The 27,049-nt window shown below is 42.0% G+C and overlaps 1 protein-coding gene across 1 annotated transcript; it reads left to right on the top strand.

Moving 5' to 3' along the window:
• The first annotated feature begins 10,920 nt into the window (after positions 1 to 10,920).
• On the top strand, positions 10,921 to 19,692 carry Glrx (glutaredoxin). Its single transcript, XM_026385904.2, has 3 exons — positions 10,921 to 11,454; positions 16,658 to 16,777; positions 18,647 to 19,692. Exons 1-2 carry the CDS (start codon positions 11,248 to 11,250, stop codon positions 16,769 to 16,771), a joined length of 321 nt encoding a protein of 106 aa, XP_026241689.1. The 5' UTR covers positions 10,921 to 11,247; the 3' UTR covers positions 16,772 to 16,777; positions 18,647 to 19,692.
• The last annotated feature ends 7,357 nt before the right edge of the window (positions 19,693 to 27,049 follow it).

The raw sequence follows: 27,049 nt of genomic DNA, 5'->3' as shown, positions 1-27,049 counted from the left end.
GAGTATAAATTCATACCTCAGACAAACCTTGGACACCTACATGCTACTTACCTGATCTCTGCACTCACATGACTGAAGACACATCCCAGTCATCGGGAGTCCTCCTCCCACCTACCCCATATCCCATGTTCCCTCCATCCCATTATTCAAGCAAGAAGCTCTGAGTTTTCTTCTCTCTTTCTTTCCCTCTCCCTCTCCCTCTTTCTCGTTCATCAAGCTGTACATCATACTTTACCACTTCTAATGCCCTCAAAATTTACATTCAACACAAATACTTCAGAATGTCATGATTGCTGATATTCTTTGGTTGAATATTTTTAAAACAAGAACTGCATAACACTCTTTCTCCCCTGCAACACACTAAAACAAGGAAGGATTATACATGGGGGAAATGACGTAAGTGTAAAACACTGCACAGGGTCAAGTATTTTTTGAAAAAAACAATTGCATTCCAGGAAATATTTTGTTTTTTCAGAGAGAAACAACATTAATAGAGGCACCATTCTTATCACCTCCCCAAGGTCAGAGTCACTAAATTACACAGAACTGAGACACATGAAGGACTCCAAACTGCATCAAGGATTTCAAAAGGTCTAAATGGATGAATGTCTCACCCTCTTAGATGCATTCCTTTCTCATATTTGATGGAGTTGTAAAAGAATTTTACAGTTAATATTTTGATCAGCATGTCTTGTAAATGAACGTCTTCATTTTGTATTTCTCAAAGGCCTGTACCTTGGTCTGTAAAAGAAACATCTCTTAATATATTTAAAAATATTATCTTTAGTTCTAAGCAGAGATCATAGTTAGAATAAACATTTTGATCCTCAAAAAAAAAAAAAAAAAAAGTTAGAAAACAGCCAGACATGGTGGTACATTCCTATAATCCCAGCAACTTAGGAGGCTGAGGCAGGAGGATCACAGGTTCAAGGTTATCCTCAGTAACTTAGCAAGACCCTGTCACAAAATAAAGGGTTGGAGGTGTAGCTGGTGTTAAAATGCCCCTGGGTTCAATGCCCAGTACCAAAAATAAAATAAAAGACTAGAAATAAGATGATAATGGGAATATCTAATTATAAATGGGAGTTCATCACAGGTTAAGTGTAGCTTTGCAGAACCTTTATCAGCTGGGTGAAGTGAAGCTGAGCTTCAAGGATAGAGCTGGTGCTCAGATATGCCACCAGCTGGTAGAAACATTACAAACACTTTCCTAACACCAATGTGCTCAGGTGTGTTTTTAGAAAAGCTTAGCCATAGGAACATATGTGCACTTCTGTTTGGAACCACTTTTTTTTTTCTTTCTCACATGCAAGGCTATGATTCTATCTCATATATTTTTGCCCATATGAGTCATTTGCTTCCAATCCTGGATGGACCATCCTGAAGCATAAAATGTCCTCTTACTTGAAAGATGTGTTTGTGTTAGGTGTGGGCATTCAGTTACCCTGAGGAGAAGCTTCTGTCTCCCTGAGGGACACTTACTTGCATTCCCTTCATAGATTTGATTTCCTGTCTATTTCATAGAGGGCCTCGAGGGGAGGCAGAAAGCAGAAAAATGTCATGACCAGAGGTCAGTTCAGGATTTGGGGGTGCAAGTACATAGTCTTTGAGACCCCTTCCAGCCTTAAGTTGCCCTCCCTCTAAGACCCTGGAATTTTCTCTGCAGATCACCGAAGAAAGCACCTACCTTGGACTCACTCCTGTGCTTGAATCCCATGTCTACAACCTCCCTGCTGGGAAGCCTTAGAGTTGCTTAAGTTTCCTCAGTCTTTTTTTTTTTTTTAATATTTTTTAGTTATACACGGACACAATATCTTTACTCTATTTATGCATAAATGTGGTGCTGAGGATCCAACCCAGTGCCTCACATGTGCAAGGCAAGTGCTCTACTACTGAGCCACAATCCCAGCCCCTCAATCTTTTTTTCTTATCGGCAATGGCAGTACTAATAACTACTAGAGTGGGATAATTGTTAAGTAAATATCATTTTGGTAACTTTGCTCAAAACTTTTAGGTTAAAGTGCACTGCCTTGAATCGACAGCAGAAACCCCACTTCTTATTTCAGTATCTTCAGTTCCATTCAACTAGCAAGACTCCCACTGGTGTCTCACTGCTTCTAAGAAGTGTGTCCTAGGAGATGGTGGTGCTAGGAGATGGTGATGAACAGTGTTGGTACCTGCCCTGCACCCATTTTCCTACCTAGAGAGCTCCTGTTTGTTTAGGAATCTCTACTTCCCCAACAGAGTTCTTCAACAGGAGAAACTGGGACCATCTCCGCTACAGGGATGGGCCTTCATTTTCTCCAAAAGGGAGTCATCCCATTCCATTCCTTCTGCTAGTCTTGAAAGATGTGTTTGTGTGGGGTTTGTGGGCAGTCAGGTCAGGAACAAGCCTGAGAAGCAATTTGAAACAATAACAAGGTGACTTTGGCTGTGGAGTAATTTCAGAATAGTCCCTTCTTGTTTCCCCTGGACATTGTTGTTTGTAGACATGAGGCATTCCATCATCAGGCCGGAAGTGGACACAACCACAGGAAAAGGAAAGGAAAACACAGCTAGAGCCACTGCACTAGGCCAATCCTGAAGCCAGCCCTATATTAGATGTTTGGTTTCTCCAATATAATTTTTTAAGATAGTTTAAATTGTGATTTCTGTCGCTCATAGCCAAAGACATCCAAAGAGATACGGGAGTGATTAACACTAAAAATCCCTTTGTTTCTGAAGTAGTTACCAGTGACAAGCAGCACCAGTGACAAGCAGCCCCCATCTCCTGATGGTGAGGATGTGCTGGACTAAAATCAGAGTTCCACGTGAGGCTGATTACCTAGCGGCCATATTTTCCCTTGCTAGCCCAGAAAGCTCAGGAATAAGTCACACAGCAAGGTGCTTACGGAAGAGAAACTGAACCTAGAGTGGACACAGGAACCAGTTTCCACTCAAGAGGTGGAAGGAAAGTCTGCTGGGGAAAGGCATCTAAGGAGGAATACCTGCCTGTGCTCCCTCTGCCTCCTACCTTTGAACACAGTGGGTGAAGGTCAGATGTGTAGACCCAGGGTGGACACTGGAACTCCTGAGGTAATGACAGGAGAATCTCAGGGACACCAACCCCCAGCCCCAGGATCACTGAGCTTCTGTGCCAGCTTCTTACCTCCCCCACCCCCACTTCCCCAGACATGAGAAAAATGAACTCCTCTAACCAAAACTACTTTTGATGGGTATTCTATTACTCTCTACCAGAAATACCCTGATCAGGCTGGTTAGAGGCTGCAGCTACAAAAGCTGGGGCTATTAGGGTCAGGGTGTTCACGTGTTTTTCTGACATCTGAATCAATTTGCTTTCCCCCAAAATACCCTAGAACCTGTTAGAAGGAAATCAACCCTCCATCTATCCCCAACAAATCCATCTCAAAGAAGACAGGAATTGAAGCCAAGCCCTCAGACAAGATCTCATGCCTGACTCTATTTAACTTCACTGTAAGCAGGTGAAGCATGTTTTCTCTTATTACCCTGAATTTGACGATCAGCAAGAGGACATTGGGTAGCTACCCCTCCAGCCCACCCATTGTGTAATATGTCAGAAAGTACACATGGATAAACTTATCAGTAACGAGAATAGCCAGAGGAATGATCTTTGATCTTGAGATTTATGGAACTGAGAAGCATCTCCTGACTAGGTAATTAGGATCAGATAAGCTTCATTTGGCTATAAATATCCACTTGTGGGAAGTTGCTCACCAGTCTGCAATCACCCATCTCCTATATAGGCTGCCTCCAAATCACTTCCTGGGCAAGATGGACTTTAGGATGAAAATCTCTGACATCTGATCAGCTACTTCATTGTAATTAACTTTTTTCTCCACCACTGCCTTTCCTCTCAACTAATTGGCGTCCTTCCCATAGTAAGTGGTCTGAGCCTATGCATGGTAACAGGATGATATCCCATGAGATAGAACACCTTGGCACCACGGGCTGGGGAAAGAGAAATAAAATGCTGCTTTTATCTTGGGATATCTAATAAAGAAACTTCCACTTCAAAAGGACTCAATTTGGTTTACCTGACATAATTATGTCAGGGCTAATCCCTTTCATGAACTCAAGAGCAAGAATAAGACCCAAATGTGCTGAAAACCTGGAAATGCCACAGATACAGAGTCAAATGAACTCAAATGAGAACAAGAAACCTCAGTGTGACACGAGGACTCTCAGGTCACAGTATTGGAAGGTGAAGATCCAGGTCTAAGCTGTACCCAGATTTAGAAATTGTGTCAATGAGAAAGATTTTTCCAAAAGTAAGGCAGAGCCTGTTGGAAAGCAGCCTATACTCCTGACCTTGGTTGAACTTTGTTCTCCAAGTCAGGGACCATTCCCTTATTCCTCTAGTCAGTTTGGAATCAAAAATATCTATCTTTAAAAAAGTTGCTGTGAGGATCAGAGATGATGTCTATGGAGTTCTTAGCACTGAGCCTGGTACATGGAATGTACATGTTTAACAGGAGCTGTCAGTGTTAGTGAGTTCAGCTCCTAGCAGTCTGAAAAGAGATGGAAGGTAAGGAAACAGTCTTTCCAGAGAGATTCTTAGAGTCAGTCATTGGTCCTCTGTGGTCAAATCTGGAGACAGCTGGAGGGAGCTTCAAACAGGATCAGACTCTGAAAACAGATAACAAACCAGAATCTTCATGTGTTTGAGATTGGAAATGGTTCCAGAATGAGCTTGGAGGGATGCTATAAGCTTTGCCTGCCCTAAAGCATTCTTGTCACTCCTTACAGCCTTCTGGGGATCTCACTGCATTTAGCAACTTATTGTTAATTGGGAGATGTGACATAGACATCAGTTGATCAGACACTTAACTGAATATCTATCGGTGCTTAAAATATGCCAATTAGGGCTCAAGATTCAGCCTCACTCTACTTTTCATGGGCTCTTTCCCTAACCCATCCTAGGGGATTGGGCTCTTTTAGTGTCCATATGTATCACCCAGAATACTTAATAACACTTGTGTCCATTTTCCAGGACTATGACTGCATATGAATATGTTGTATCTGCCCAGAGCAGTGGAGTAATGCTTGTTGGATAGGTAGATGGATACACGTATGGGTGGATAAGGACCATCTACTAGGCTCCAGTAATGCAAAGATGAAAGTTTTTTTTTAAATTTATTGTCTCAAGGAACTGATTCTAGACGACAGAAAATCAATTAACAATAACAAGACATCTGTGTATGTATCCGTGTGTCATATGAGCTCAGCTAGGGTCACCCAATTGAGTGGGGAAAAAGGTGTGTGCTCTGAGGAACTTTACAGAGGAGCTAATGCTCAATCTGGATCTGGATCCCCTTGGACCATCAGGAGTCAGCACACAGGAGTGGGAGGGAAGGGCACTCTGGGCACATGAACAGAAGGTCCCATGCGGTGAAGATGTGAATGGCAGGAGCACAGCAATGGCTCAGAGTCCCAGTAGCTCCGGGACAGAGAGGATGGGGAAAAACAGGAGTATAGCAAGGGATGCAGGGGGTACCAATCTGCAGAGCCACATCCCTTAGGGAATCTGAATTTTGTCCTGGAGAAGCTTGGAAGGCTTTTAAGAAAGAATAGTTTCGAGTGGTGGCACATGCCTCTAATTCCAGCAACTCAAGAGGCCAAGGCAGAAGAATCACAAGTTCCAGGCCAGCTTGCTCAAGACCCTGTCTCAAAATAAAAAATTGAACTTGGAGTGTAATTTAGTGGTAGAGTTGCTAGGTTAAATCCCCAGTACCAAAAAGAGAGAGAAAGACAGACAGATGATAGACAGATAGAGACACAGAGAATATATAAAATTTGCATTTTAAAGACTGCCCAGCAATATGATATGTGGAAGCTAATACACAATAAGCGGGGGTGGGGGGGTAGAAATTCAGTAGATTAGACAAAGGGGAATGAAGAGAAGGGAGGGTGTATAGGAAAAGGAAAGACAGTGGAATGAATCTAACATAATTTTCCTATGTACATATATGAATTCAGCACAGAGAATCTCACCATTGTGTATATCCACAAAAAATGGGGTCCTAATTAGAATAAGATATATTCCATGTTTGCATAACTATAGCAAAATGAATTCCACTGTCATATATAACTAAAAAGAACCAATTAAAAAAGGAAGAAACCCTTCTTGCTAAGAAAGATCTGTTTTCAAAAGGGAAATAGAAAATTGTAGAATGAGAAAATAAAATTTAGAATTGCACAGGAAAGATCATAAAAAAAAACAGGTAGATCAGCTTATAAAGGGCAATTTATTTAAAGATTTTTGCTCCAATTTCACACCACTTATTGATGATTATATTATATTATATTATATTCCAAAAATGATATAATTATATTATATTATAAAAATATAATATATAATATAATATATTTATAATATAATTATATTATATTATAAAAATATAATATTTTTATAATATATTATATTATAAAAATATAATATAATTATATTATATTATATTATAAAAATATAATATAATTATATTATATTATATTATATTCCAAAAATGATACATTGCATCCAATAAAACTTTTATATCCTTAAAAAAAAAGATTGCCCAACAATAGTATGGAGTGGGCTGTGGGGCCAGGGTGGAAGTAAGGAGATCAAATGAAAAACCATGAAGGCTGGACCCACAGGAGCAGTTAGGCATGCACACTGTGGAAGGACTTAAGAGGCAAACCTGTGAGTGCTTGGTTCTTCTGCATAAGGGAGGGCAGAGGAGAGTAAAGATGCCTCTAGTTTTCTACCCCAGCCAACAGGGTATATGATGACATGGTACATGTAGGAGGATGAGCAAGTATGGAAAGTGGGGAGGGTGGCTTCAGTTTGGTCTCTGTGAGGTGGAGAGACCTAAGGAAACTCCAGGTGGGGCAATGCATTCCCAAGGCTCAGGAGAGAGGTCCAGACAAGAAAAATGAATGTGATACTCACTAGCAAAAAGGTGAGAGTTCAAACCGCCACATGTGATGATAAGATCTGTCAAGGAGGACACTTACGCTGTGTAAGAAGATCAAACTCAGGATATACCATAGGTGGAGGCAAAATTCTTGAGGAAGAGGCTGAGACAGAATACCCATATATACGAGAAGAATAAAAATATCCCTTTGCAACTGCACACTGGGGACATTGGAGGGGACAGTGATCGGCAGAGTCAAATCTTGCAAAGTAAACAAAGAAAAAGCCTGGAAAATATTCATCTGTGCTCAATTTTTGCAGCCTTTTTTAGCCTGTGAATACAGATGAGATCATGCTAATAGTAATAGCACATGTTTCCCATAGATCACTAACTCACTGCCAACCATCTGCATAGCAGAACTGCCTCTCCCTAAAAATCACCCTCATTTTCTAATAAGTATTTCTAGAAGGGGCTGGGGTATCTCACTCGAGCCCCCGGGAGAGCCCACAGGTGCTTCTACACCACACACACACACACACACACACACACACACACACACACTGTTGTCTACAGCTCTTGAGGTTGAGCCTATCTGCAGCACCCCCACTCCTCACCCCTGCCACCAGCTGCAATTCCCACTGAAATTCTCCTGAGGTCTCAGCAGCTCTGCTGCTGCACCAAAGGATCCTATGCTTGAATTTCCAACTGAGCACAAGCCACAGGATTTTCTGAGAAATGGAGACTACAACCCCTTCTTTTCTGTCTCATCTGTTTGTCTCCTGGCCTCACATAGTGTCTCAGGAAAACACCTTTTCAGCTTGAACCTGTCCTATGTCATGTGTCCTAGGGCTTCAGACATCTGTCCCTGGGGCTAAGCTGTGGAGCAGACAATAGAGTCTCCCTTATCCAGCCTCTGCCCCAGTTACCCCAGCCCCTAGCTGGCTCAGACCAGTCCTTTGTGAGTTTGCTCCACCAGTTCCCCCAAAAGCTTAATACCTAGACTTCTGGGTTAAGCTCAATCAGGATACCTAGCTACAAGGTAATTTAGCAATGCAGAGGAGTTTCAGCAGAGATAAGGTCAGATTGCAATGAAATGAGTAAAGAAGAGGAGGTAAGTAAATGACAGATGCAAATTTAACAGCAAGTTTCCTGAAAGAGCAGAGACAGGAAAGCAAGAAATATAAGTGGTGGTAGAGTGGTGGTTTTTAACAAGGCAGAGAACTGAACAGTCTCATGCAGAGGAGAAAGAGGTGTCAGGAAGGGAGAGACCCACACAGACACTGAAGAGGGAAAGGCTCCAAAGGTATAGCCAGGTACAAGGCTGATATAGAACCATGAGCCCCATGAACACAGAAGCCCCAAGGACTCTGAAAACCCTGCAGGCAAGCCTGGGTGAGGTGAAGAAAGGAGGGAGACACAGACTCCTCCACCCAACTTATTCTGAAGGGAAGAGAAGCTGTAGTTGGGAAGTCTCAGCCCTACCACACTTCTGTATTGACAGAGCTCTCTATGAGCTCCCTCTCTGGGGCACAGAATCTCATTTTCTTTTTTTTTCTTTTTTTTTTTTTTTAAAGAGAGAGTGAGAGAGAGATTTTTTTTTTTTAAAGAGAGAGAGGGAGAGAGAGAGAGAGAGAGAGAGAGAGAGAGAGAATTTCTTTAATATTTATTTTCTAGTTATCGTCGGACACAACATTTTGTTTTGTATGTGGTGCTGAGGATCGAACCCGGGCCGCACGCATGCCAGGCGAGCGCGCTACCACTTGAGCCACACCCCCAGCCCCAGAATCTCATTTTCCATTTAAATTTTAGTAACAATTAGAGCAACAGAAGAGAACTGCTTCTGGGAATCAATTTTCTCTCCTTCTATCATAAAATGCTTGGAATTTGATTCTGTGACAATGGCGACGCCAGCTGTGGACGTCCTGACTCTGTGGTCCTGGTCCTGACTCTTTTAAGGTATTCTGGTTTCAACATAAAATGTTGTTGTTTTTCTAATTAGTTATAAATGGCAGTAGAATGCATTTTGATACATCATACATAAATGGAGTTTAACCTTTCATTCTTCTGGTTGTACATGATGTACAGTTACATCAACCGTGTAATCATATATGCACATTGGATAATAACATCTGACTCATTTTACTATCATTCCTACACCCATAGCCAACCAAAGTACCTCTGTTCTTCTCCAACCACCCCTATTATTGTGAGTCAGCATTTGCATATCAGAGAGAACATTCAGCCTTTGGTTCTTTGGGATTGGTTTATTTCATTTAGCATGATATTCTCCAGTTCCATCTATTTACTGGTAAATGGCATAATTTCATTCTTTTTAAAGGCTGAATAATATTCCATTGTGTATTTATATCACATTTCTTTATCCATTCATCTGTTGAGGGGCATCTAGGTTGGTTCCACAGCTTAGCTACTGTGAATTGAGCTGCTATAAACATTTATGTGGCTGCATCACTGTAGTATGCTGAGGAGTCCTTTGGGTATAAACTGAGGAGTAGGATAACTGGGTCAAATGGTAGTTCCATTCCAAGTTTTCTGAGGAATCTCAATACTGCTTCCCATAGTGATTGCACCAATCTTCAGTTCCACCAACAATGTATGAGTTTACTTTTTTTCCCCACATCTTCGCCAACATTTAATGATGCTTGTATTCTTGGTAATTGCCATTCAGACTGGAGTAACATGGAATCTCATTGTAGTTTTGATTTGCATTTCTCTAATTGCTAGAGATGTCAATCAATTGTATTTCTTGGCTGGGGATGTGGCTCAAGCGGTAGCCCGCTCGCTTGGCATGCGTGCGGCCCGGGTTCGATCCTCAGCACCACATACCAACAAAGATGTTGTGTCCGCTGAGAACTAAAAAATAAATATTAAAAATTCTCTCTCTCTCTCTCTCCTCTCTCACTCTCTCTTTAAAAAAAAAAATTGTATTTCTTCTGTAAAATGTCTATTCAGTTCCTTAGCCCATTCATTGATTGGGTTATTTTTTAAAAATTTATTGTGTGTGTGTGTGTGGAGGGAAGTGTTAAGTTTTTTTGAGTTCTTTATGTTTACTGGAGATTAATGCTCAACATAAAACTTTTTTGGGAAAAGGATGATTCAATTTTAAAGGTGCTATTTTTTCTTTGATAGTTTACCCCACACTGGAGGGGGTCTGAAAGAAACCTAAGAGAAGATTTTGCTCTGCCCAAATGGAAATACTGGGAAGAGCAAAAAATCTTCTAGTCCTGCAGGCCCTGCCTCCTGTCTTGCATAACAGGTGGATGTGACAGCTGAGTCATTACACCACACCTACTCACAAACAGCACAGAAGGTCACAGAAAAGGCCAAACAGAAAAGACCCTCGTTTGATCTAGAGTTTGAAGTCAGGAATTATGATGGAATTTGCCCTTACTGAACTGCTGTTCGAGGACGACCAACTCAAAAGCTGATGGGGGTGAATCTGATGTCTCAAAGGCCGTCCTGCTAGGTGAGACCTGTGACAAACTGGAGCCAAGATGCACAACAGCTACTCAGCTACAGCTGCTGCCACTGAAGAAAGCCAGCTCAATTTTATCCAACCTGATTTTAGAGAAGCTGCAAGTCCAGATTCTTTAGCAAAATCTCTGGTTTTTATTTACTTATTTCTGTGTGTGTGTGTGGTTCGGGGGTAAAACCAGAGGCCTCATGCATGCTAGGCAGGCATTCTACAACTGAGCCACATCCCCACCCCTGCTGTCCAGATTTTTAAATGCCGAAAACAGATTCCATTAAAGCAGTCACAACAAACATCTGAAATTTAAGCCAAGTGAAACACTCCACAAGCAATTTCCACAGAGTGCAAAGTCACTGTTTCAATTCAGCTTCCTGTAAATGATGTTAAAGCTTTCAGTTCCTTGAATGACTTCATTTCCATTTTAAAAACCAATCATAGCTCCAAGAGGGGAAAAAAAAATTGCTCTAAGAGGTCACTGCCTCCTCAGCCCTCTGTGAGGCTGGGCTGTTCGCTTTCTGTTCCCCCAGAGAGTGACTTAATTCTGATCCCTGGTAAAGAACAGACACTCATGATGGATCTCAGAGGAGAACAAAGACACCCTGGTCACAGCTACTAATGCCTGAAAAGCAAGCATGCATTCATGGGCACACTAACCAGTGAATCCTACCGGGCTGAAATGACTTTAGGACTGTCCCTTTAAAACTCAAGCTCACAATCAGGCAAACTCCTCCTCCAGGGAGGTTCCTTATTAAAAGGGAGCCAGCTGGCCGGGCCTCGGCTTAACACCCCGAGCAATACCTGCAACCGAGGATTCCTCCTGGGAGACTACAACCTGTCCACATGGCTCAGGAGTTTGTGGACGGCAAAATCCAGCCGGGGAAGGTCGTTGTGTTCATCAAGCCCACCTGCCCCTTCTGCAGAAAGACCCAAGAGATCCTCAGTCAACTGCCCTTCAAACAAGGGCTTCTGGAATTTGTCGATATCACAGCCACGGGTGACACAAATGAGATACAAGATTATTTGCAACAGCTCACAGGCGCGAGAACGGTGAGTGTGGGATTCAGTTTTAAAAGACTCCGGGGTTGCTCTCTCTTGTCAGGGCTATGAACTTACATACGCCTGTGCCTTTTCTAGGACACCGCCAGCCAGGGCTCTGTCCTTCAAGGCAACCAGAGGGCTTTGTGGGGTGTGGGGGAGGGAGCCTGAGGGAAGACGCTGGTCACTTGAATTGGCAGCTGGACAGCAGCCGAGGGTCCTCTCAGTAGAGGAGGGAGCCCAGCAGAGTGTGCTGTCAGGTCTGTGGGCCCAACTGCTGGGTGGGAGGAGTCGCAAGGACTTAGGGGCATGAGGCTTTGTTTTTAGCACTGCCTTGAACTGACAGTTTTCTCTAATGGCTAGATGGGCTGGGGCTGGAGGTGGGGGGAAGAAGCGGGTGCAATTTGCACATTTCTGTTATCAGACGTGGAATCATGTGCACTCTTCCTTCTGTTTACACGTGGCTGAGTGGGATTTGCTGTCCTATGACCTTTTTTCTAGGCTTTAACTATAACCTAATTTGCTCATTCTTCCTTATCAAACTCCTCCTACTAGGGAAAAAAAAATCATCGAATGCACCATTATCCCCCTCGCTCTAACTTAATTATGGAATATTTTTAGGCCTGCCAGAGTTCTGGCCCGGCTCTCACAATGGCTTGCTTTGTGATCCTCAGCAAGTCACCACATCTCAGATCCTCAAGGACCCCAGCTGCAAGACTAGAGTGGCTGACCTCGTAGAGTGGGTGACCTCCAAACAAATAAACCGGGGGACCCTGTGAAAACTGCTCGCCTCTGAAAGGCCTCCCCTTCCTTAGCACTTGGCCAAACAATTTTTTATTCTGGGAGGGGTGAGATGCCCCACCAGCTCATCCAAATTCCCTTTCAGGAGGCACGTTCTGAAACAGTATTGGCAGAAAGCACATATCCTATTTCAGTTTAGTTTAACTGACAGAGTTTTCTCTGGGCTGTAGTATAAAGTATGGGAGGTGGTTTTCCCCCTTCTCTCCAATCAGAAATCAGCATTGTAGTATAGAAAAGGCTAAATAAGTTACCTTACTGCTCTCAGCTGAGGTTCTGGAGCAGACTTCATGACAGGAGAATCCCTGTGGCTTAGAAGCACAGAGTCAGGTCCTGAAAAGAAAGGGACACTGCAAACAACCATGTGTTCCCACAGGGTCTCCTGCCCTGGATCCCTCTCAGCCTGTGGTTCCTGAACTTTGCTGGCCAGTAGAATCACCTGGGGAACTTTTGAAAGGATCCTTATGCCCAAGTCACTCCAGACCAAATACATGCCAATGTGGGGAGGCAGCAAGAGCAGGCATCAATAGTTTGAAAGATCCTTAGGTGATTCTAATTTGCAACATAGTTTGGAAACTACCCTTTTAAGTGGCAGCATCTGTTCTTTAGCAGAAAAAGCTGACTTCTTCATGTTCTCATTTAACAATTTTTTTCATCTCTTTGTAAAGCAACAATGTTTTTTGTAGTTGTCTTTAAGGTTTAACATTTAGAAAATAGTTTTCACGGGTTCTTGAGTCCAGAATGCCATCCTTAAGGGGAAGAACAAATCCTTCGAAGCTATTTGTTTCCTGATCCCCAATAATGAAGTGTTAATATTCAAAGAGATTGAACACTTGAGAGTAGTTGCTGTCTTGGTTATCCTGTAATGACCTGTGTTGCTGTGTCTGTAGTAGAAACTCAGCAGGACTTTACTGATTACAGAACCGGGCCTTCAATCGGGCTGCATGATTTGATTTTGTTATGGACACAGTCCCTAGATCAGAGCCTTCTTTGGGCCTTCTCTAATGCTTCTCTTTTCTTCATTAGGATTAAATTCTGGTCCATCTCATTTTTCTTCTCCCTGAAGAACTTCTTTGGACACATCTTGCAAGGCTGGGTTATTGGCAACAAATTCCCTCAATTTTCATTTGTCTGAGGAAAGCTTGTTTTCCTTCATATTTGAAGAATGCTTTTGCTGGATATAAGAAATTATTTTAAGCATCTATTAAGTATCAGGGCCTTTTCTTGACATTGGAAATATAGCCATGGGGGTGGGTTTTTGCCTTTTTGAACTTGCATTCAAGTGGGGAAGACAATAAATACAATAAAATCACTGGGAGGTAAGTGAATGGCTACAAAGAAAAATCAAGTAGAAGGAAGTAGGTAGCAGAGTTTTAAATAGAGCCATTAGAGCCTAAGAGGTAAACATTTGAGTATATCTCTATAGACAGTAAAGAGAAAGGAATTTAGGGGTAGAATGTGGCAGGCAGGAGAATGCAAATACTAAGGTCCTATGCCTCTCAGGTTCATGGAATAGAAAGAAAGCCAGTATGGCTAGAGCACTATGAGTTAAGAGAGCCAGGGGAGATAATGGGAGATAGGCTAGGAAGGCCTTTAAGCCACATCATATGGACCATGGTTTGTATTGGATGGGATAAGATGCCACTAGTGGGTTTCAAACAGATGGGTCACTGGGAAACAGATGTGAATAGCTACATCTGAGTTAACTCTCAAGTGTAGACAGTGCTACCTAACTAAGGTTGGGAAAGGCTACTCCAGCAGTACAGGGCCCCATATCACCAAAGTTGCTGTTTTAGTGACAGTTTCCTTTTTCTCTCTAGGACAGTAACAAGTTCCTCCAAGGAGGGGGAAGGGCGGGAGGGAGGGTAGAGGAGGTAGAAGAGGGTGTTTCCTCCTCTTTCAACTGAATCAACTGTGCCTCTGTGTTTCCTGTTTTACCACCCTGTGTCCCTTCCTGTTCACCAATGTGATTGAAGATGGTTTTACTGTTGCCTAGGCTGGAGAGTGGGGGGAGGGCCTAGGGGCCTTTCCGCTCTCAGGCAAACCAGCTACTTTGCCAGATAGTGTGAACAAAACTCCACCCGGGAGACAGACAGCCTGCTCGAGTTTCAGGGCCTGTCTCAAGCAACTGGAGGCAGCTGTAGTGCTGTGGGTTTTAAAGTCCAGGTTACCCTGGGAGGAATAAATGGCTGCTCAATGTAAAACAATGGTTTGCAAATCACTGGAACAGCAGCAGCATCTGGGAACTTGTTAGAAATGAAAATTCTCTGGGCCCCAACACTGATCTCCTGAATCAGAAATTGGTAGGGGTGAGGGGAGTACAAATCTGCATTTTTAACAAGCCCTTGCATGATTGTGATGCAAGGTCAAGTGGGAGAACCCACTTCCTGGAGAGAACTCCTGGTACCTGGGGCCTTCCTGACTGCTGCCTTAACTCCAATCCCGAAGTCAACGGTGGAGATGGGGCAATCTGTAGGATTGCTCAATCCTTCTCGAAAATACAGAAGTTCATACAGATGGTTTTTATTTAACTAATGCTTTCAACAGAAGAAATTCTGCAGCAGAGTGACCTCAGGATTACATTTGAATTCTACAACTGACCACAGCCACATAATTCTAAGAAGAAAGAAGCTAAACGGGGCCCCAGAAATGTTGGTTGGAAGCAGTGTTCAGGATTAAGGGGAAATCCTAGGTTTCCTACCTCATCTTTCCTGCTTTCAATTGAAAAAAAACAGGTTATGTTGCTGGTGCTTCCACTGTAAGGCCTTCCATGCATCCCATCGCATGGTGGATCTTCTAAGACTAAGCAGGGAGGTTACCAGGCAAGCCAAGGCCAAAATGAGTCCTCTGGGTTTTCCCTCATTCTTGGACCACTGTAAACAGTGGTAATTTTTAAATTTGTGGTACTGGGTATTGAACCCAGGGCCTCTTGCATGCTAGGCAAATCTCTACCATTGAGATATACTTCCATATATATACATATATTTATATTTATATATTATATATATTTATCATTATTATTATTATTTTGAGACTGAGTCTCATCAAGTTGCTCAGACTGGTCTTGAACTTGAGTTCTTCCAGCCTCCGCCTCCCAACTCTGGGATTACAGGCAGGCGCTACCATGCCCAGCTGTACAGAATTTATTTTTAGTTTTTAGCCATTATTTTAAAAGCCCACTTCCACTTAGATCCACTTTTCAATAAGAATACTATAAAAACTTATCCACAGTAATTCTACCCTTTTTTTTTTTGTTGCTCTTGCTTTTTAAGCAATTTACTCTAATTATGCTTTCTGGGGAAGATGAAATGCTTTGAAAATATTCTCACTGCCTTCCGCCTAACCCCTCTCCCATCCTTCCATCTAGTACATTCTTGTGTTGGGTGTGGGGGGGGGGGACTTCCAATCACTTAGGCAACCTATATGGTGCTTGTGTCTTCGTTGGCAGTTAGCCTTGGTGTGACACTCTGGGACTGGAAGCTGCTTAGGTGCAATGAGGGAACTTCCTTCTCCCTCAGGATTCTAAAACCTTCCTGGAATTCTGGAATGTGCTTATATCTATTGGCAGGGAGGGAGTGGGAGTGACTAGAGAGAAACCTATTCAGCAGGTATAATGTCTGGCTTACCTTGGGCCACCCACCTATACCAGATGTGAAGCCAAACCAGATGAATGTCCTTGGTCCCAGAACTGCAGCATTTAAATATCTTATGATGGACCAGGGATTAAAGAGATTCAGACACCATTACACTGTCCCCTAGTTGAGGACAGAGCTCACCTGTTTTAATAACACAAAGAGATGACTATGTGTAAACCCAAACCCATAAACCCAAAAATGAGAGAGACCAAATGTAAGTACTTTCCAGCTCTGTTTAGAAATGGAAGGCCTCCTGGTTGCCCTGGCCCAGCTTAAGGTCTCAGGTGTGGTCCCAGATACAAAGAAATAGATTGCAGTCAGGGTGGTCCAGCTACAGCCAGTTAAAATTTTTTCCCTGAAACATGTTTCTGTAGAGCAAAAATTTTAAATCCGTTTAACAAGCTGAACAATCACATAAACAGCATACTCTGTTTGAAAAATATTCTGACTTAAAAACATTCTTTAATGAATGAATTTGCCCTCATAAGAGTTCCTAAAAGAAGGGGGCTGGGGATGTGGCTCAAGCGGTAGCGCGCTTGCCTGGCATCTGTGCGGCCCGGGTTTGATCCTCAACACGTCTGCTGAAAAACTAAAATAAAATAAATATTAAAAAAAGGAAAAAGTGCTTTTAAAAAAGAGTTCCTAAAAGAATATTGAGGAAGAGGTTTTAAAGTCATTTGAAAACCTTTGGATCAGGGGAAGAATTTGAAAGGATAAAATATCACTTGTTCTCATTAATAACTTTCCTGGATGGCTTTTTTTGTTTTGTTTTTGTTTTGTAGGTACCTCGGGTCTTTATTGGTAAAGATTGTATAGGTGGATGCAGTGATCTAATAACTATGCAAGAGAACGGGGAACTGCTGACACGGCTGAAGCAGATCGGAGCTCTGAAGTAATTACAGGTGAATGGCAGACTAGACACTGGGACATTAGGAGACTGGAATTCTACTGCCATATCTCATGCTATAGGAAGGATTCACACTAAGGAAGAATGTCTTAGTGATTTGAGGAACTGCAACATCAATTATTTATGAATTTCACATTTTACAAAGGCATGAATTGTATCAATGGGAGAAATTATTTCACTCAAACTTCATTTAACAAATGAAGGTTATTGAGGGTTTACCATGTGCCAGACACTGTACTAAACACAGACATACATAAGAAAGATAACATGAAAACTGTATTCTAGAGAGGGAGGCAGATCACAAAAAAACAAGTGAATAATTCCTGAAACAAATAGAATGATGTGATAGAACATGCCTGGAGGAGGGGAACGACAGCCCTGATGAAGCAGAGCTTGCTAGGTGGAGGGATTAGCACACGAGATAGGATCTGAGCCAACCTGTAAGCATATTCAAGGAACTGAAAGAAACAAAGAGCAGGCTGAGGAAAGGGCAGTGAGGAGGAAGAGTAAGACCTGTGGGTAGGAACTGAGCACATAGGCCATGGTAAGCAGTATGGATTTCTTCTACGCGCTGTGTGAATGGAGATAATTTTTGCTTATCTGGGTTCACATGGCAAACTGACCCAGTCTGATTGGCTTCTCCAACACCAAAGTAAATTTTATAAAATCAGTCACCTAAAGGAGATCTTTGGCTTGATGGAAAACTGGGGGATGAAGAGCAGCTTGGAAAGAAATCAGGCTGCTCTTGAGGTCTAATAAGCAACTGCCAGCACTGCCCCAGCATTTCAGGGCTGCCAAACTTCTACATAGTCAGTTCCACTGACTCATAAACAGGAATGACTTCAATTTTTTTTTCTTGTCATGAGAGAAATTTATCGTTCTTTAACCAAAGGTTCTTAGAAGGGATCTATTGCTCACCAATTAATAACTTTATCCCTTGGTCAATGAGTATGTATGATTTGTGATGGTTACATAGAATAGTAACAGAAGTGGGGGAGGAATAAGCCTGAAATTCAACTGAATCCCCTGAAATAAAATAATCAACATGAGGGGCTGGGGATGTGGCTCAAGTGGTAGTGCGCTCGCCTGGCATGCGTGCGGCCCGGGTTCGATCCTCAGCACCACATACCAACAAAGATGTTGTGTCCGCCGAGAACTAAAAAATAAATATTAAAAATTCTCTCTCTCTCTCTCTCTCTCTCTCTCTCTCTCTCTCTCTCTCTCTCTCTCTAAAAAAAAAAAAAATCAACATGATACATCTTCCAATCACACCATATGACATTGTCACAGCAGATGAGTGCTATTCATCTAGGTTAATTTTCTGGTTTTATGTGAGGTTCTAAAGCACTAAAAGCCCCATTAGTGGTTGCAAATGTTTGCTCTTCTGGAGCACGTTCACCAGTTAGGCTTAGATGAAGAATGGAAGTAACATTTCCCCAATTCCCTCTATCTTGGAGTAGGATTAGAATCTTCATATTCAGAAGTCTCTTTGTATCGTCCTTCCCTCAGCATTCTATGCTATCCCTATTTTGCTGCCAATTCCATCCCAAGGCTATCCACAGTAGTGTGTTTATTTTTTTATTTTTATTTTGTTTTTTAAAGAGAGAGTGAGAGGGGGAGAGAGAATTTTTTTAACATTTATTTTTCAGTTTTTCGGCAGACACAACACAACATCTTTGATTGTATGTGGTGCTGAGGATCGAACCTGGGCTGCACGCAGCCAGGCGAGCGCGCGACCGCTTGAGCCACATCCCAGCCCCCACAGTAGTGTGTTTAAACAGCAAGAGAAAGTGGTTTGGTCATGAGAAGGGAAATGAGGGAAACTGAACTTCCAAGAAGATCTAATTCATTGTTTATTTCCTAGTGGAGCAGACGGCCACACCAATGTCCTCCTACAGAGCTGGATGGCAGCACAGAAGATGACAGTATTTCCTGGTGGATGGAATTTTTTAGCACAAACGGCTTTTTCTTCATTTGCCTCCATATTAAAAAGTGGACCAACTTGTCCCTAACCACAGGGCCAAGAAGGTTGATGGATCTTCCCGGTTTTCTTCTAGATTGGTCCTTTGGGTTCCAGAAAACCATGACAAGTTCTGGTTTAGTATTCACTTATCCAAAAGATATATATTTTTTCTCCTTAGCTTGTGTTTCTTATTAACCATTCTGTGTGTGCCAGCATGCCTCTACCTCCAAGCCAGTGTTTCTCAATCATATTTATCCAGATGCTCCAAGGATGAATCTACAGTTGGTTTCCTGCCATTTCCCATCAGCTGAAATTATTTTGCTGAACATGACTTTATGCAATTTGTATCATGAAACCCCTGGATATTTTGAGTCTGTTTTTTCAAACCTACCCCACCCCATCTAACCTTGAGGGTCACTGCTTGGAGCCATTGTTCTCACCTTGCCATCTCACACATCTCATTGGAAACATTCCACAATTCTGAAAGGGCATGAGCACCCAATTTGAGAACCTGTGAGAAAAATTTGAGCACAGGGTTGGTCTTCACCAGGGTCATGTGGATAGAGGCAGCAGGGCAAGAGGCAAACATGTGGCAACACTTAGATAAGATGGTTCCAGATCACCCTGAATAGCTGTGTATCATTGGATTTAGATTCCAGCAAAATTAAAATATAAGATGTAAAACATTAGCATAGAAAACTTATATCCCAAATTTGTCCCAAGAAATCCCAAGAGTATGTCTGAAAGGAGCTAAATTTTGAGAAACACTGTCCTAAATAACACACACACACGCACGCACACACAAGTTGGAAATTTAAGGCTCCCTTACTGTGAAGTTTGTCTCTAGAATTGTAAGATTGTTAATTTCCTTCTGTGGTAACTAGTGGTAATGGTTAATTTCTTTTCTAATAAAGATGTACATACAGCTATCTCATGGTTTTTATACAGTTCTCTATGTTCTCAAGACTTTAAGGAATAGAATTAATATGAAATATATTCAAAGTTTTATTCATGTTTGTCCCTGCCCTTATAAAGACATGTACTGCTATCACACATTAAGTACAAGTGGTTGGTATGATTTTTAAATTTCATACTGAAATGACAATTTAGATATGTCAACACTAGCTCTGTGAATTATTTTTGGGGTTCAATAACCATCTTTTTCATTTCATATGTTGTTTTTCCACTTCCTACTTAATACCCTGTATTTTTTAATTTTCCAACATGGGCTCTAGACACTCAATTCAGCCAAGATTGCTATGGATGACTATGCAAGTCACATTGCACAACACTACAAATGCCACCCTGGAGGTTAGGTATCATCCCTGATCCTGTACTAATCTATACTTTCATTCACACTCCTGTGTCCTTGCTCCTTGTGTGAAGAAATGCCCTTTCTACTTTGTTCTATGTTCACACTCCTCCTCTTCCCTCAAGGCTTGATTTACAAACTGTCTCCCTATACTCACCTCTCCGTGACTTAACAAAAATATATCATTGCTTCCTCTTCTTCAGAAGTACTGGCACTTGGGTTCTTTATAACTCTTACTGGGCTGTATTGTAGTCAGTCATCTCTATTGGTCTCTTGACAGATTCAGAAATGCACAAAGGCAAGAAGTTGACTTCCATCTCTATAAACTAATTTTCTAGGAAAGAAGCTCTATTTTATCAAGGCAATACATGTACATGGTTTAAAATGCAAAACGGTACTAAAAGACTTTCCTGGTGTAATCCTTGCAAACCCCATTCCTTATCAGTTTTGTGGGTATTTAAGCCTATTTAAAATTATTATAAAATGAACTGGGAGTGATGGCACTTGCCTGTAATCCCAGCTACTCAGGAAATTGAGCAGAAGGATCACAAATTTGAGGCCAGCCTGGGCAATTCAGTGAGACCCTGTCTCAAAAAAATAAAAAAGGTTGAGAATGTAGCTACTGGTAGAGTGCCCCCGGGTTCAATCCCCAATGCCACAAAAATACAAAAAAATAAAAAATAAAATGTAGTAGACATATACAAGAGTGAATAGAATGTATGGTTCTATTTAGCACCTATAGAAAGAGTGTTTCTAAGATACTGAGAGGCCCACATCCCCCTCCCAAAGCATACCTTCTCTCCCCACATAGAGATAATCACTGGTTCATTTTGTTGTAATTTTTCTAATATTTATATTTTTACTTCCTATAACATCCCTCGTAATACATTTTACATCTGAACAGCAACACCACCCTGCAATGTAAAGAAAGGGCACTATTATGACAGCCATGATGAACGATGCCAAGAAAAGATATGCCAAAGACTGAGTCATAGGCCAGCATCTGTCTCCCTGGAAGTTGATCAGAACTGCATTTGAGGAAGCCAGAGAGGCCCTGAGCAAGTCCTTGGAAACACAGAGCACCCCAGGGTCTGGAGGCTATGGTGTGAACCAGATAGTGGTGTCCCCAAAAAATATGGTCAATGGCAGTGGACAGCTCTATGTTTTCTGTTCCTAAGCTCAGCAATGGCCCACTTCCAATTTTCAGAAGTTGATTAAAGAATACCTGCACCTCCTTCAACTGGCCAGGTGTGTGATAAATGCAAGGCAAGCAGAGAATAAATATGGAAAAAAATAGCATGTTGGTTTTTCCTCTCTTTTAGTCTTTTCCCTGTTTCTACATTTGAAAGCCTTCCTCAAATGTCTGGAGATATGGTTATCTATAAATATTTGAGAATAAGGCACTAAGCCCAGTGTGGAAGCACAACACTTATAGTTTCCAGCTAGTCAGTGAACTGGAGCAAGAGAATTGCCTGAACCCAGAAGTTCAAAGCCAGACTGTAAACCCCATATTGTTATTAAAACAAAAAAAAAGTGGGTGGGGGGGAGCACTAAGAAACTGGTTGGAAGATTTGTGTGCCTCAATTTGGCTTGTCAACCAATGGACTTCACCATGGTTAGAGTCTTTGTTCAAATGTCACCATCTTAGCAAGAGCTCCCAGATCACCCCATCTAAAATAAACACCCTGCCTTCCTCTCTCCCTAGCATTCCTACCCCTCTTATTTGTTTTCACATTTATCACCTAAATGCCATAGTTTACTTACTTGTTTATTGTCCTTCATTAGACTGTAAGTCCCTTGGAGTCAAAGAACAAATCCTGTTTTAATCAACGCTGTATCCATGGCATGGGGAGGACTGTGGCAGAGAGTAGGCACTTGATAAATACCTGTTAGGTGTCTGAATGGATGAATTAATGAGTGGATGATCAGGCATGGATCTGGTCATATCATTGGGAGGTTCCCCCATCTGTTCATTCCTGAATCTCTTTCTTTTAAGCTACTCAGTTTCTGCAGTGTCAGAGCTGGACTTCCTCAGCAGGGTACTGTCTGACAAGCAGGGGAAAGGTACTTGGCAACGTCCTAGGCAGAGTACAGGGTCTCTAATCACCTTCTGTTTTCTGCTGAGTAATTCTGTGAAATAAATACACAAGGATAGAAAAGACTGTCTTCCAAAGGACAACGAAAGGTTGGCACAAAGGCTGGGCAGAGGCAAAGCAACAAGAATGGCCAAGAAAAAATATATAGCCAAAGCTCTCTTCTTGCTATATACTTTGGAAAGCAAGTGATTTGATCTCCTATGAATGTCTCACTCTAATAGTTACTTTCTCTCCACTGCTTCCAGTCTGGCTCCTTGTGTTGGATTCTTCACGGCCATTCCTCCCAGTTCAAGGCTGTCTGAAGATGGCCCTTCTGGGAAACAACAGCAAGGATGATAAATGTGTCTGTATGGCCCAGACCACAATGTTTAAATTCCAGTGAGTATCACTAGGGCATTATCTTGACATTGGCTTGTAAGAGAAACCCATGCTCCCTAATTTACTACTCCATAAAAATCATTCTCCAGTCTTGGGAAATATTTTCTAGAACTAGGCTCTTAAGATATTTTACTTAAAAGTCCTTTATTACATAAATATCATTGTTTTTTTTAAAATTAAGTACACTGAATGTTTAAAGGATCAGAATTCAATCTTGCTCATCAGTGGAAGAGAATTTTGGCCTCATCCCTTGAAGTACAACTGATACTTAAATGTGGGTCTATATTTATGTGCAGGTTTATATTTCCTGTCCCCAGGCAACTTTTCTGGTGAGCTATACAGAGCTGAAGGAGGGGAATGGAGAATAGAGGGGACAAGGGAACCAAGGAAGGTGCCAAGGGAACCAGGGAAGGTGCCAAGTTTGGGGCATTTGGTTTTATCCCTGGCGGACCTTCCCACCCACACAGGATCCTCCCTCCAGGTCAGCTGGTCGGTAGCCTCTGGACAGATGCAGCTGAGCCTTCTGGAAGAGAGCAGATCATAGCCTTCTTATTTCTCTTCCCTGTGCCTTTTGAAACCTGGAACACTTCATAACTTAAAATTGCAAGTCATTTATAAGGGGGGGATTTCGAACTGCCTCTCATTGTTGTTCCTCCAGATCATCCGAGAGAACTGGGTATGATGATCTTTAATGCAATCCAACCTAGGTTCTAACCAGAGGTCTCAAATGGGGATCAAAAGATCCACTCTGGGAATGGGGACCAGCAACACCTGGAAAGGCAGAAGCAAAGAACTCAGCTGGATCCTGTGGCACATTTAGAATTAACCAGTGTGAGGCCAGAGTGGGTATCCTTTTCCAGAGAATCTCTGTTAACCTTGCCAGGCAGGTGCTGTATGATTGGAGAGCACCAGAGAGAAGGAGATGATAACAATGGGCCACAGGCTGCCTCCAGAACAGGAAGACGGTGGGCATTCCCAAATGGATCAGGAATAGCAAGCATGGGCACAGGTCTTCCTCTCCATCCAGGAGAGTTGTAGCAGGCAGCCCCAGGGAAGGGATAGGGAACTTTATGCCACTTGGAAGCTGTGTCACCTGCCTCTTGGTTAAGATGTGGCCCAATAGCTGATAGACTGTATATCTAACCAGAAAAATCCCCCTCTTCCTCCTCCAAAGAAAGGAAGGAGCAGAGGATGCAAAGCCTTCCCTTAAACACTCCCTGCCCTGCCCCCAGTTGGCAGAAGAGAAATCCCACTTTATAAGAATTTGAGGAGTGAAGGATAAGTGCTTCCCACTAATGAGCATGATCTTTGAGAATATGAGGATTCTTTTTGCTTCTGGTTATTCTGTGACTACAGAAGATTAAGTCCCTGAAAGCTGCAGAACCCAAGGGTAGAGGCAGTGGGCAGAGTTCTTGGGGATTTGGAAGAGGTCCAAGAATATACAAATACATCCCTACTTTTCATAATTATATATTAAAGGTGCCATTCTATATTACACTGCATGGGTTTTTTCCCCCCAATATTTTAATACAAGTAAGTAATAAATTTACCTAAGTAGTGTTTCCTGGATTATTTTCTGTATGGAGACAGCAGCAAGGAATAAAATATAAACTCATTTATAGGATCATTACCATGTACATATAATAAATTATTGAAAATATTTACTTTTTTTAAAAAAAAGCATCCCAACCTTCATGGTAACTTCTAACCATTGCTGTTTTCTCAGTTGATAGCTAATTTATAGCCAATACACCTGGAAAGCTGTGCCCCATCTACCTTTTTTCCAATTTTTTTGGCACATTACAGTTGTACGTAATGGATTTGTTGTTACATATTAAACACACACACACACTATATATATATTTGGCTAATAGCACTCCTTAGTACTTCCTGCCTCCCTCCCATCCTCCCACTCCCTGGTCCCTTTCCTCTGCTTTACTGATCTCCCTTTGATTTTCATGTCATCCTAGCTTTTTTTTTCCTTTTTCCTAGCTTCCATATATGAGAGAAAACTACTTGATGTTCTGAGTTTGGGTTAATATAATGTTAAGAAATTTTGCTTAACATAATGTTCTCAAGTTCCATCCATTTCCCTACAAATGACATTATTTTATTTTTCTTTATGGCTAAATAAAACTCCAGCGTGGATATATACAATATTTTCTTTATCCATTCATCCATTGATGGACAGACACCTAGGCTGGTTCCATAGTTCGGCTATTGTGAATTGTGCTCCTATAAACATGGGTATGCATGTATGATGACTCTAATTTTTCAGGATAAATGCCCAGGAGTGGTTCAGCTGGGTCATATGGTGGTTCTAAGCCTAGACTTTCATGAAACCTCCACACTAATTTGCATAGTATTTGTACTAATTTACACCAACAGTGTAAAAGTGTGCTCCACTCCATCTTAATCCTGGAGACTCCATCTGTGTACCAAAGAAGTGACTTAACATTGGGATTCACAGATCTATTTCTGCAGATCAGAACCTAGCAAACAACTGTAGTGCCAAGTCATTTAAAATAATGATTAACTCTTACCAAAATCAATGTTAATGAGTCTTAAGCAGTGTTTCCAAAACGTTTTAAAGAGGCTATTTAATTTCTCTGTTGGTTGAAATACAATGAATGTTCACACTATGCTTAGGCATCAGGTACTCACCAGCTGCCAAGCAATTCTAAGTTTTGTATATGTTTCCATGTGATCTCATAGAAACTCTAGACGAGACAATTGTTACTATCATCTCCATTTTACAAATGGGATAAATGAGGCATAGAGAGACTAAAATTGCAAGTTCTATTAGCAGAGTCAAGATTTGAGCCCAGAAGGCTTCTGGGATCATGCACTCAAAACCACACTGCCTTTCGTTCAGGCTTTTACTGCAAGGGGTCGATGCTTCTGGGCCAATAAGGCAATTAACAGGCTTCCCTAGGCCTCTGAGCACTGAACCACAATCTCAAAAAATGATTAGATACTTTTCCAGAGTGAACTATCTCTTAGCTCAGTGTTCCGTGTTTCTCAGAGTAGGTTTCTTACAACACTGCTTCCATGGCACGTTAATACATGTTAGATGAAAACAGAGGTTCCATGTTTAAATGAGGTTGGGAAATGCTGGACTATACAATGTACTGGCCTGCAGGTTTTGCACTCATTTTTATGCCATGTCTTCTTTGTTGTTGTTGTTGTACCAGGTATTGAACCCAGGGATGCTTAACTACTGAGCCACTCCCTGGCCCTTTTTTATATTTATATTTTATTTAGAGATAGGGTCTTGCTGAGCTGCTTAAGGCCTTGCTAAGTTGCTAAGGCTAGCTTTGAACTCATGATCCTCCATCCTCAGCCTCCTGAGACACTGGGATTATAGGCATGAGCCACCGCTCTGGCAATGGTCCATGTCTTTAACCCAATAAACTTTATAGGATTAAAGTTTGCCTCACCAAAACCCATAAACCAATAATCTTTCACTCCCACCCCACCCCACCCCCATTTGCTGATACTGGAAGAGAACAACAAAGGATAGAGGGTGGGAAAACTGCAAGAGCCTCCTGCTTAGAGAGAAGTGGGGATGGGTCACACAGGGGGAGCTCACCTTTGGCCTTAATCCCAGTCTTATCCATTAGTCCATTTTGTTCTGTTCTAAGAGAATACCACAGTCTGGGCAATTTATTAAAAAGCAAGTCTATTTCTAAAGAGCTCTGGAGGCTGGGAATTCTAAAGTCAAGGGCCCTACATCTGGTGAGAGGCCTTTGTACTGTGCATTTCCATAGTAAAATGTGGAAGGGCGAGAGAATGCTAAAGAGCAAGAGATCAAACTTCAGATGTTAGTCCTTCTAGAATTGGCATTGATCCATCACAAGGGTGGAGCCTCCCCAGGCCCTGCCTCCCAACACTGTTGTTTCATAGTGTTTGCACACACTTTGGGGGACACTTCAAACCACAGCATTCAGCCCCTGACCCCCCAAATTCTTGTACTTCTCACACACAAAATAGTTTTTCTATTCCAATGAAGCCAGATAGGCAAGGGTCCCATCCAGAGAATGGAGAAATTGAAATGTTAATGCCTTCAGGACCCTTCCACCACCCTTATCAAGAACTTGCCTCAGCTCCAACCTGTTGCTAAATTAAACAGTTCTTCCCTATAGGGAGTTATAAAGATGTTAATGTCTCCAGCGCTGCTCCATCCTGCCCTTCCCCCTTCAGCCTACCTAGTTCCCACCTTTTGGCCAGGCCATCTCACTGAGCATCTCCTGGGCCTAGTCACATATGCAGGAAGGAGAGAGATAAAGGGAAGAGAGCAGGAGAACAAAGGAAGCCTAGGACATACATAAAAAAGCAAAACACCCTTGCTTCTTGGGATACCAGGATACCAGCTATGGCCCCCTTCTCGCTCCCAAGAGAAATCTATGTTACACCTTTTTAAAATAAACCCTGCTTTATATGCTTGCCTTGGCGTGCTTCTCTAATGTTCAAACTTCAACATGCAAGGGAGCAGAACTCGTCACTGATAATCGGCAA

The sequence above is a fragment of the Urocitellus parryii genome, chromosome 1 (genome assembly GCF_045843805.1).
Source record: "Urocitellus parryii isolate mUroPar1 chromosome 1, mUroPar1.hap1, whole genome shotgun sequence".
Lineage (NCBI taxonomy): Eukaryota > Metazoa > Chordata > Mammalia > Rodentia > Sciuridae > Urocitellus > Urocitellus parryii.
This window is presented reverse-complemented; position numbering and strand designations above follow the sequence as displayed.